The 12572-nt window shown below is 43.5% G+C and overlaps 1 protein-coding gene across 1 annotated transcript in view; it reads left to right on the top strand.

The window, feature by feature from the left end:
• The window catches only part of wdr11 (WD repeat domain 11), a 53386-nt gene extending 41567 nt beyond the window's left edge, over nt 1–11819 (top strand). Inside the window, exons 21-29 of the mRNA XM_061087707.1 lie at nt 909–971; nt 1304–1369; nt 3507–3696; nt 5664–5759; nt 6950–7115; nt 7403–7500; nt 8257–8402; nt 9021–9100; nt 9871–11819. Coding sequence (XP_060943690.1) covers nt 909–971; nt 1304–1369; nt 3507–3696; nt 5664–5759; nt 6950–7115; nt 7403–7500; nt 8257–8402; nt 9021–9100; nt 9871–10073 — 1108 coding nt within the window. The 3' untranslated portion in view covers nt 10074–11819. The remainder of the gene's footprint in view (nt 1–908; nt 972–1303; nt 1370–3506; nt 3697–5663; nt 5760–6949; nt 7116–7402; nt 7501–8256; nt 8403–9020; nt 9101–9870) is intronic.
• The last annotated feature ends 753 nt before the right edge of the window (nt 11820–12572 follow it).

Raw genomic sequence — 12572 nt, 5'->3', positions numbered from 1 at the left:
AGTCTCAAAGTAGAGCCAGACCGTTCTTCTTCACACAGGTCACACTTGAATGTCTTTTCCTTAAAACGGCAGTTCACTTTGTGTCTAGGTTGGCTGTCATATTACTAATGAGGTGCACAGTCATAATAAACAGCCAGGCTCTCGGTGTCTCATGCAGTTTGGGAGAAATCTCAATATTTTCTGGAGACAGAGCAAGCAGGGGTAGTTATTCTTAATACCGATGCATAAATGAGATCAGGCTGATGAGTGGAAACAATTGACTAAATTTGAAAAACAATTATTGGGATCTACAATGTGAGTCTATTGCTATGTGAGAAGATGTTGGTGTCAATACACCCTGTAAAGAAGGACATCCTTCAGAGTAAGACAATCTCTCTTCTCCTTGATGTATCAAGCACCAGTAAACTGCCTCTTCAGACATCTGGGTCTCCTGAAGCTCACTAGGTTCTCCACCACAACCATAACATATGGCAACCACCCAAGCAATTCAGTTTAATAGTCTTCATTAAAAAACACCTTTGTCAACATGGGAGCCAATAAAGACCGTCCTCAGAGACGCACAGTATCTCTGTTTGTTCAGACAGCTCCAGTGCATCTGTGTTTAACTGTAGCCTGATGTAAGTGTGCCCCATTTAATTGAGACCTTATAGTTCAACACTGCTTTCTTTCATCAACCACACACGACTGGCTGCTTATCATGACTCAGGCAGCTGCATTAGCAGCGGTGCGAAAGGTGCTACCTGACCTCAGCCTAAATGTAAACGTAGAGCTATCTATTACTGCCTGACACTACAAATCGACTTCTCTTAACAAGCTGGTTCTCAGCTTCTCATTTAAAATCAGGTCAGGTTTTATTTTAGGAAGAAGTGAGAGGCGCCATTTGACTGAGTTTGATCCTTCTGTTTCAGAGACTACACTGAGAAAAACGAGATAAAGGGTCTCATCCAGGAGCAGCTCAACTCTCTGTCTAAGTGAGTCATTACACTACTGCTGTGTCTTAGAAAGGCAGTTACACACACTGCTGTTCAAAGTGGAATATTTGATATGTTTGATATGTTGATGCATGATTGTGTATGTTTGCCATTGTCTTTGTTCCTAATGTCAGTTTTGGTTTGAATGTACTTTTGGATTGCAGTCAGAGTCCCAGCGTCCCTTGTGTTTAAAACAGCAGGCCCAAAGAGCATGTACTGACGTCTGTGGGTTCACAGATAAGAGAACCTCCTCTCACAGCCACTCTGTGCCTGCTGTGTTTGAGAAGTGCAATTGATGGGTTCTGATTGTTAGTCTCTGATTGGCTCCCCAGTGATGTGAAGAGCGTGCTACAGGACCCAGAGTTCAGTCTGTTGCAGCGATGCCTCCTGGTTTCACGGTGAGTCCCAAATCAACATGGAATAAAGCACAGTTTGCTCTCTGCCCACACGGTTCTTTGTTCAGGAGGGTAACAGGAACCCCAGCTCAATTATATTGTTAACATTTGAAGACTTGACATGACAGCGAGACTCGCTGCGTTCTAACAAAAGTACAGTTTTTATAAACTGATGTAATAATTAACATTCAAACCCTGATCCTATCTGGTATTCACATCTGACTCTGCTGGTCCACAAGCTGCTACAGCACTACAGGTTTGAACCCTCCTAAGATGCATTGAGGAATTGTCGAGATCTGTGGAAATATGTTTAAGCAGTGTGTACGTAAACATGTCCTGGGCCACATTGTAGGACCACCTACTGCAATTTACATCAATACAATCTTACATCATTGTAGGACTGCACATTGATTCACATAAGGTCTTTCAAAACAACAATGACATACATGTGTTTATGTATATAGATTAGGGAAGTGAGTTGCATCTCAAGTGGTCACTCCAGATGCATGTGGAGACACATACTTACATCAGGTGCGAGCTGACGTATATTTGAACAGGGTCGTAGAAGTGAAATGGCCCTTCAGGATACTAACATGTCACTTCATCATAGTGTAAAACACTGCACAACAAGAGGGGCAAATCAAGTGCATACCCCAGCCAAGGCTAATGCCCGACTCGCCATCTGAAAGCAGAATTATCTGAACTGTGGCAGCCTGCCATATTTTAATTTGTCCTGCCAAAGTTTCATAATGAGCCAATTTGTCTTCTCATAATAACAAAACAGATCTGCAACCGGTGTTTTGCGCTTTTGATCCATTGTATAGTTGTGTGCAGCGCTACTTACAGCATACTCGCTCGTCCTATCTTCCATAAAGTTGTTGCCGTTCATGCAGACAGTCAGACCTCGTAGTATAAGTTGCAGTTGTGTGTGCACTCGCAAGAGTTATGCAATGTCTTTCACTCTTGAGGCGTTGTACCTGTCACTTGGAATATGTTGTGCGAGAAACAAGTGAGACAAAATTCCAGTATCCACCCAATTATTCCTCTCTGCAGCTCAATTTTATGGATTCTTTCCTGAGCCATTCTGCATCCTTCCACAAGTTTCATGGTAATCTGTCCGGTAGTTTTTGTGTAATCCTGCTAACAAACAGACAGACAAACGAAACGAGAACAACCGTTTTGGTGGAGGTATCAATGTGACAGTGAGCACTGGAGCTGTTAACGTTTAACAGAACACGTGTTAAACTTGTCTTTGACTACATAACGTCTTCCTGTCTGTTTGTTTGAAGCTCAGGCAGGAGTTTAGTTAATAGTGAGTGAGGCTTGTTTTTAGCCGTGTCAGGGATCAGTGATTGAACACAATATAATTCAAACAAGCAAGACATAATTAGATAGTTTGGAAAGGATTTTTCTACAGAAGATTGTCTGTACTATAATTGTGTATTTTCATATCATCATACGCTCCTTCACAGCTGTAATGTAATGGGAAAAGATAAGCATGCTGATGCAAGATTATCATCCAAATGTGGTGTTGAATAATTTAGTTCTAAAAATGTCGAGTTATCAGCCACAGTAACAGGGCTCACTGTGCCCTCACTGTACAGCCGTTCTTTCCACATCTCCACAAGAAAGCATGACGTGTGAGAGCTTTTGTCAGCAACTCTGATCTCAGCTCTGCTCCACTTCTCATTTCCCTCAAGCATGTGGAAAATCTAGAACAGCCAGTCTGAGCGCAGATGCGATACACCCCCTCCTCCATTTGCATCCTGTTTATTAAAGCCACGACGTACCTGGAAAGTCCTACGGACCGTTCTGGAACCATGGATGCTGTGACCGATCTCATATCTCTGCATCTCGCCGTCCAAGTTTCCATGCTGTTGTTAACATGGCAAGGTTACCTAGCAACAGCCTGTGCAGATATGTTATAGGGTGGTAAACGACACAAGAACAAGCAGAGGGATGTGTTGAACAGGAGGAGAGGAGCTTGAAGGAGCGAGGCGTGGTCTAAGGTCATAAGTGATCAGAATACTGTGAAAACCAAGTGACACATTGATTCAGGCTTTATAGTTTGACTGAATTCCCCACAGATAAGCCTTATCTACTCTGAGCCCAGCTGATGTGTTGTTGTATTGAACCGCAGGTTGTTTGGGGACGAGTCAGACCTTCACTTCTGGACGGTGGCATCCCACTACCTTCAGTTGTTTGCTCAGGCTCGTCACCTCAGCGTGGCCACAGCAGACGGTAAGGCCCCGAGTGAAGGCACACTGCCATCACAGCAGAACCACCTGGACATTTGCCACGACGTCCTGTGTGAGAGCTCGTACTTTCAGGTCAGTAGAAAAAAAGAAAAGGACAAAGTTTCTTGTAACTGTTTTATTGCTTTTTCTTCTTCTCAGCAGTGAGAGACAGTAGAACACACGATCCCAGCAGTCGACATTTAAAAATACATTCTCCTGGGTGTCATTCAGACACACTTAGTATCTTCCAGTCAGTCCCACACAAACACACCACCACACCAACACCCTGTCCCTTGTTATCCACAGTGTCAACAACATGGTCACGCTCACACAGTGCATTCTATTATTAATGACATTGTGCGTCTCCTCTGTTGTCTCCCTGAGCCGCCGTCTTCAAGCGAAGCGGCTCACACCTTTAAGCCTCAGAGGTCAAATTCGTTGTCCACTTCATTCCTCACTACATTCCATCCCCCTGACATTTCACCTCAATGATTTTAGCCCACACCAGGATACACTCAATTAAATAAAACACCCTGCATTGTTTGTGTATCATTGCTCGAATCAATGCGTCTCACTGATGACACCAGCGACCCGGCATCGAGGGACCTTTTAAACAATACCCCGAATCCTCTTTATTTTTTTTCCACTTTAATAATCGACCTTTCTCGCTCTAAAGAGTATTAGAAAAGTTTCTCCCAAAGATGCCTATCGATTGGCCCTTCTCTGCTGGGTCTGGCCACATCACTATGCCGCTGGACACAGCACCGCACTGAACAAAGATAGTCACCTTCATGTTTTCATAGTGAATATAAGGGTTTTGTGTCCAGGCTGGAAATTACTTCTGTGGACTTAACTTTAGAAGAGTAGTTTGTAAAAAAAAAAGGCGAAAGTAATTTTAGAGATTGCCCACTGTGCAAGTGAAGACAGGCATTCCCTAGTTTTAGTTTTTTTCTTCCCCCACAAGTCTCTGTCAGTGCACCCGAGGGAACAGAGGAGAGGAGAGGACATTTTTTTTCTTTGTGAAACACGATTAGCCAGTTAAGAAAAAGATGTCAAGTAGCTTTTAGCTCTCGCTGAAGTTTCAAACTGCCGAATGTCGAAGGATTTAGCTGATTGCAGTGAGTAGTTGTCCCATGGAAAAGTCTCAAACTAGCTCATCCTTTTCTATGTCTTTGGTTGTTTTTCAGGACGTTTTATGATAATGCTCTATTCTGTTTTTGTGGAAGTTCTACTCCCCGTTAATGAGGAACCACACAGGGATCGCAAAGTTTGGAGTTTGAAAGAGTTACCCAAACATTCTGCAGCCTCAGTCGGCTCCTGTCGTCATAAGGCAGCTTCAGTTGCAGCAGCATATCTGTAATTACTAATAACCAAGACCCCAATGCAGAGCACACGACTCTGAAGCTACTAAACTAATTTGGTATCTCTGTGAGGATTAATGCCACCGGCTGTTACACACAGAAGAATTCATCATTATAAAAGCTACAAAAAAGCTTCTGTGGTAGATAAAGATACATAAATGTTCACACAGGCAGACACACACACGGCAAAAGCAGCTGGTTCTCTGCTCTGCAGTTATGTCCTCCCTCATTATATCATTTTCCCTCTCCAGAATTCTTATAAAAACGGATAAGCTCATATATTTTAAAGCATCTATTGCTGTTTTAATGTTTCATGCTCATCCTTTGGTTCAGGGAAAAACATCTGAGCCCTCATCAGGGACTATGAAGTGAAATAACGGGTATAAATCCACCAGTAATGAAAGTCGGAATGGGAGGCTCTGGCACCAGAGACACTGTGAAAACTCCTGAATATTTTAAAGACTTTATTATTATAGTCTCCATATCTGGGCTTTGTATTCTTATAATTCTTCTCCAAACCTTTTTTGCTTATCATCACTCATAAAATGTCCTTATATAAGCTATGTATGATATGTGTGTAATCTGTGTATCAACTGATTTCATAGCTCTCTCTCTCTCTCACACATACACACACACACACACACACACACACACACATACACAGTCACACTCAAAACTACCTTTATCTCTGCTCAACAGAAGTTCCAGTTGGATCGGGTTCACCTGCAGGAGGTGAAGCGCACCAGTTATGAACACACCAAGAAGTGTGCGGACCAGCTCCTCCTGCTGGGTCAGGTAGGCACTACACTACCACTTCACATGCACTCCAGCCTTATTTCAGACTCATAGGTAAATATCAGTATAGAAATAAAATAGCACAATACAGAAAGAAAATAGAGATAAAATTATCACACTTTTCAGCTCTGCATTTGAGGTTGGGTCACAAACACATCGTCTGTATGGCCCAAATCCTAAATGCATCATTATTTGCCGTCCAAAGCTTTTAATTTTAGCTTTACTGTAGCGGCACCACAAGTGTGCTGTGTAGAATGAAGCCCATTAGGCTCAGAAATAATTGTTTAAACATCATCTCTACACATAGGAAATTTGCATGCCAGCCTGTTTCCTCATGCACAGTTTCTAGCACTGACGTTTCAAATTGTTGTCACATAAATCATTCCTGATGGTGTGACCCAAATCTCTTCCCTTGCTCACTACATCTAGTACCTGGTCTTCCATTAAGAATGAAGGAGAAATGTTGCTTCTGATCCACCTTGGTTTTACTAGTCATGGCAAAACTCTTCATGGGTGGAATTTATGCTGAACACCATAACTTGAACATACTCTGAGAAGTTTCTGTAAGCCAGCACTGCCCACACACGCCTGTAAGGATTCTACACATATTGTAATATATCCTCACACATGAATGGATACATTCTTAGTTTCTGTTTTCAGCTGTCACATCTTCAAAAACCTATGTGACACAAATTGCACGTTCTCTCTCCATCTTCCTTTTTTGCAGCGTTCAGACTATGTACTTCCCCTTTCTCCTCACACATACACTTCACACTCCTCAGCTCTGCGTATTGGCAAACTTGTAAATAGGTCATACCGATGCTGTGGAGCCTAATGAAGCAGGATGGACAGTAAGTGCTGCCTCTGTCCTCGCTGGCTTCTCAGCCTGTGTGCACTGGATTCACTTCTCTCCCCTCTCCATGTCGCCGCTCTCCCTGTAATCACAGGCTGCAATCAGGAGACTGTTTGTTGGAGGCGCAGTCCACCATTAGGGGGACAGGCAGAGGCCAGGCCGTGCTGACCCCAGCGTGAGCTTCAGCCTTCATCTCCCCCAGATGAAAAGACAGATAATAAGCAATAATTCCTCCCTGCAATCCTGTCCTGCTTAGCTCACACAGTGATTACCTGGGCGAGCCACTAATGCCTTGTTTCTCTTTGTGACCGCAGTCATCTCTTTGTTTTGCTCTCAGACGGACCGGGCGGTGCAGTTACTACTGGAGACGAGCGCCGACAACACCAGCTATTACTGTGATTCGCTCAAGGCCTGTCTGGTGACCACCATTACCTCCTCAGGCCCCTCACAGTCCACCATCAAATTAGTGGCCACCAACATGATCGCTAATGGCAAGCTAGCAGGTAGTTTTACGGCATATCTGATACTGGTTGGCTCTCTCTGCTCCACCATTATAATGAATATTACTTTGGCTCTTGCAGCTTCGAAAGATGTTTAGATAATGAATATCCCGTTTAGGCCTTTGCAGCAATTTTCAACCTGAAGCAAAAAACAGTCTCACCAAAGTGTAACTTTCAGTGTATCGAGAAACAACTCGACTTGGGAAGATTTAGCCATCGCAGGTAGTGATAGGCCGTCACTCCTCCGTGTCTCATCTTTGCACATATTCTCCCCTTTTACTGCTCGTCAGAGGGAGTACAGCTGCTGTGTTTGATTGACAAGGCAGCCGACGCCTGCCGCTACTTGCAGACCTACGGGGAGTGGAACCGAGCCGCCTGGCTGGCTAAGGTAACTCAGCACGACGGCTTCCATCAGAGGGAAACATCAGATACTGTGTAATGTTTGGACAGTTACTGAGTGTGTGGGTAGGTGAGGGGTGGGGCGGTGGGTGCAGATGGTGTCTTGCTGTATGTGTGTGTGTTTCAGTTTTTAGATTTTCTGTTACTTTAAGAAGATTTTTTTTTTTTAAATCTAAATATAGAGGTTTATTACACATAGGAACACGAATGGCACTAAATAGAGCTCATAACTCCGCCAAGGCCCAACCGCCCCATTAAAATCAATCAAGCTGCCCACACCTCAAAACATTAGTTCCTTAAATATGGCTGTTTTTTACCATGAATTTAAGAATTATTTATGAATTATTCCCTGGAAAGTCAGTAAAAATTTAAATAAAAAATGCATTATCTCGCAATATATTATAAAAAGGGATAAAGAAAGAAAAATTCCTGGATCTGCCCCATGATCAAGATCCTTACCGGTATTTACTGGGTTCTTCTCTGACCCATACCACATCCTTCCACCAACTTTGCTGCTAATCCGTCATGAAGTTTTTGAGTAATCTTGCTTAAAATCAATCAAACATACCAACCAACCAACAAACAGACAGTAAGTGCAAATAGATCTCGGAGCCACAGCCAAGTTATGGACATTCAAAGCTGCCCAACATTACGACGCTCATGCACTGAACGAATGAGCTGGTTTGGATGTGCATGTTTAAAGCAGCTGGAGTTTGAGTTCCCTGCCTGTTGTGTGTGATTCCAGGTGCGTCTCAGTCCAGCCGAGGGCTCAGACGTGCTGAAGCGCTGGGCCGAGCACCTGATCTCCCCACAGGTCAACCACAAGTCCAAAGCCATCCTGGTGCTGATATCACTGGGCTGCTTTTACAAAGTGGGAGAGATGCTCCACAGGTAAGAACCAGGACTGATGCTGTCATGAGCCTACTGCCTATATTTATATATATTTAAGAGTTGTGCATAGTCTATGACTAATGTTTTGAAAATGAGAAACACAAACCTGACATTTTCTGTCTATTTGTAGAAAGGCATACCAATATATATCCAGTCTCGCAAACTATTCTGCTAAAAGAGATTCTCTTTCTTTTTAAAACTTTCATCTTTTTCTGAAATGTGATTATCCTGTGATTTTTCTGCCTGACCTTCCTCTTCGCTTGCTCCCTCTTCTTTCATCCACAGTCCTGAACACTTCATTTTGTTCCTCTTCTTTTCTTCCCGAGTACAGTGAAGGACACTCTGCTGTATATGAAATAGTGTGACCTTATACATTTTACCTCAGCATGGCTCTGCTGTTGGTCGGCCCATTCTCCTTGACAGCTAGTGTTCTGAGTTTCCTCCAGCAGCACAAAAGCTCTCACAGAGAATTAAAGAGGCCTCGTGATGACAGGCTTGATGGCTGCTTCAGGATCACAGACATCATTGCAGAGATGATGCTGGTTTCTGACAATCGTTCTCACATCCTCATCTACCTGCCTGTCTTTCTCTTTCTTTCTCCTTCCGTCTCCCGAGCAGCATGAGGCACTTTGACCGAGCTGCACTCTTTATCGAAGCCTGTCTGAAGTCCGGGGTGATGGAGATCAACGACTCTTCCAATATCCTTTTTGAAAACCCCCGACTGTACTCAGAGCAACTTCTGACCAGCGTGAGCTCGGCTGCTAACTCTCTGCTACAGACGAGCATTGGATAGCAGAGAGCTTTTATCAACAATGAAGGTCAACTTAGATGCTCCATGGAGCACATGGAGCTACGTTTCCCATCTTTCCAAAAGCTTATATCCCTTTATTGTCACAGAGTGAACCTTTAAATCCTGCACTTTGAAGACGTTTCATACTTGACCAATGATATAAGGTTATAATAAACCATTTACTGTACCTGCCGGTCAGTCTTTGTTGTTTCTGGTTTTAGTCTGACTTGTGAGTATGTTTATATTTACACCTAAAAGAAAATTACATCGTCAAACACTGTGAAATAAAAGTGATTATCTTCTCAACAAAGAAATGATCTTTACGGTCATATAGTAACTATAGCTGCTGTATATGTACACTGAAGAGCCCTTTAGGCTTGTTCACTGGACAGAACTGGCTTTTAGCCTCTTAATAACATATGATTTATTGAGACCAGACCAGAACAGAAGTGTGTTAAAGGCCAGCCTCCCCTGCAGGAGTGATTTATCAATTCATTTTTTTTTTACCATTGTAATTAGCACAAACTCAGTGAACACAAGCTGAATACACTGTAAGTATAATATGCATAATATTGAGAAGGGTCTCTAGTGTTTAGCGAACCCTCACTGCTTTAACTTCTGATCTCAGAGAGGTCTGCTTGACAACAGTAACAAGTTCTCCTTAACCACCCTTTGCACATAAACTCATCGAGGCTGCATTTCTGGACTATGCCCGGCTGCTGCGCTCGCTGGGCCTGCGGGAGGGCGCCGCCATGTGGGCGTCACGGGCCGGCAGCGCGGGGGAGCAGCTGATGGAGGAGCTGTTCCAGGGAGAGGGAGGTGTTCCAGAAGCCATTCTTGGCGGAGAAGAAGTCAAGCTGGGCCAGGAGAACGCTGAGTGACCTGAAGGACGGGGGCGGTTTGGGAGATCCACGGATGGCGTGCGCATTATTGCAGACCAAGTGCTCGCCATTCCTTCTAACTCCAGCAACTTAACATTTGTGAATGAACTTTGTGTCAGCATCCAAGGGAATTATGATCGTCATCTCCACACCAGGAGAAGGAAGAGCTGTGCAGAGTTTCCTCCATGTGAAGTTGTCAGTTGTTTGTGACTTTTCTGAGTTTCTTAACGTTTGGTATGAACAGTGTGAGTTTGTGATGCATGTAACAGCCCCACAGGAAACACCCTTCTTTCCTGATTCCTCCTAACAAGTGGAGTTATACACATTGTTGTTATCCACCTTGATATCAGTGTGTGATTTCGTTGGTTAATTAATTGAACTAGATTCATTTTTAAATGGTTAAACATTCTTTTTTGTGCCTGTATTGATAATTTCAAAGTACTGTTGCAGCTCTGCGGGTTCAATTAGCCTTTTTGCTGCTGGAATTAAATATGATAAATCAAGGCCAAATTAGTAAATTAGCTATTTCATTTTGAAATGCACTCCTCCAAACCTGCTGTGACTGAATTCCAGAATTCGCTCTTTGCTTTTTCATTCAGCCAAAACCAAATGTAATTGAATCTTTATAAGAGGCATCTAAACAGACACATAACAGAGAGGAATTTTTTCTCTCCAGCAGGTGTTGACCAGAGACTCTGCAGATGGGAAGACAGTGAAAGCATTTAGCCATTCTGCCCTGCGCTCATTACACATTTATTAAACTATTATCTCCCGGCACACCGAAGGGAGAAGAATCTGACCGCTGCCACCTAAGAGATACCATTTAATTAGCCTGTGTAGAGTTCAGCTCAGTCAAATAGATGCTGATTGTTCATTAATCCAAATTGAGTTTTTCTGTGCGTTACAAGACGAGCGGTCGTAGCGCGTTGTAACTCATTTGACCTCTGACTGATCGTTGATACACACACAACACAAAGTGCTGCTCCCACTGGCGCTCGTCACTATCGCAAAACCTGACGCACAACAGAAGTAGTTTAGACTCGGGACTCCTGCTCTGCTTTTAATTCACACTGTAAATTCCACATCTAGTGATCTTTAAAATCATCTGTATGACAATGCAACGACTTTAGTGATTGTGTTTTTTTTAGTTTTTTTATTTGCCTTGTAACATGTTAAGTTGTCCTGAAGTGAGACACTAACTCCATCCACAGGACTTTTCGTGCGTTATTGTGTTTCATAAACACGTGCTGTTTATCTTCTGTGTTACGTTTTTACCCCAGGCACTGTCACTATGGCAACCCAGGCTTATTTTAATGGGTGGGAGGGGGGATAAATATGCTGTTCCTGTAGATCCATGTCACATCGCCCCACTAACGCACTATAGGATCACATCGAGTCAGCCGAGGGTCACCTGGAGTTTAGCTGGTGCTGTGTCTCTTTTCCCAGTCATGCAGTATTGTGGAAGCAGCGTGGACCTTAAGTTGGGATTAACACGTGCTCTTTGTCTTTGTACTAAAAAAAAAACTTGACAAAATAATGCTGTTCAGCGTGTAGACGGGCGAGAAGACATTCCTCAAACAGTATGTTTTGTAAGAAGACAAGTCATTGTGATGTTAAAGCCTGTTTTCATTGTTCCCTGTTCATTGTTTACACAGTGATCCTGATGCTTTAAACTATATAAATATTACAAGAGAAGAAAAAAGATATATGTATATATATGGATGGCAATAAAATCAATATAATGAACCTGAAGTTTTCAGTGTGTTTGCTGTCTGAGGTTGTGGACACAAGGGGGCGCTGTTCGCCCTCGGTAGCAGGCGAATTGGCTGGCGCTCTTTGCCCGTTTAATGGCTGTCACTAAGAAAAGACATGTTTCACCAAGTGTTCTATGCAATTATCCTCTTTTAATTTCAATGCAGGTAGATTGAATTTGAATGGGCATTCATTCATCAAAGTGTCCTGAAAGTGAATTAGCTCCTGCATGAGCTGCTTCCGCAATTAATTACTTCTTCCCTGGCTCAGGAGGAGGGCCAACAGCTGGCTTCAGCCCGCTGCCCAGGTCCAACCGCTTTCACCCTTTTCTTTTGCCTCAGATTTATTCATCGACGTGTATTCTGTTTCTCCTCTCACCGAGAAGAAAAACAGTCTGAAACAGAAGGCCGCACAAATGACTTGGTTGTGTTCCTTTAATGGCTTAATGAATAACTGCCGGGGAGCCAATCCAGCCGTTAGAGCCCGGTCATCAGTATGCAAGGGCCTCTCTGCCACATTTCTCTTCTGTCCCTCTGCTCGTACAGGTTACCACCCAGCTCGCCAAATGGCTCTGATAACAGCTCCCATCCACACACCCTCACATGCCACTTCCCTTCCCCCCCCCCTTATATGTGCTTTATCCCTCCTTTTTTTTTCTATCCCGCCTTGTTTTTCTTCCACTTAAAGAAAGCAGGCGGACGTCGTGCCAACTCATGTTCTCGCTGCACCCCAACCTCCACTAATTTC

Source organism: Limanda limanda, chromosome 15, assembly GCF_963576545.1.
Source record: "Limanda limanda chromosome 15, fLimLim1.1, whole genome shotgun sequence".
NCBI lineage: Eukaryota > Metazoa > Chordata > Actinopteri > Pleuronectiformes > Pleuronectidae > Limanda > Limanda limanda.
The sequence above is the reverse complement of the archived record's forward strand: the minus strand, read 5'-3'. Positions and strand labels throughout refer to the sequence as shown.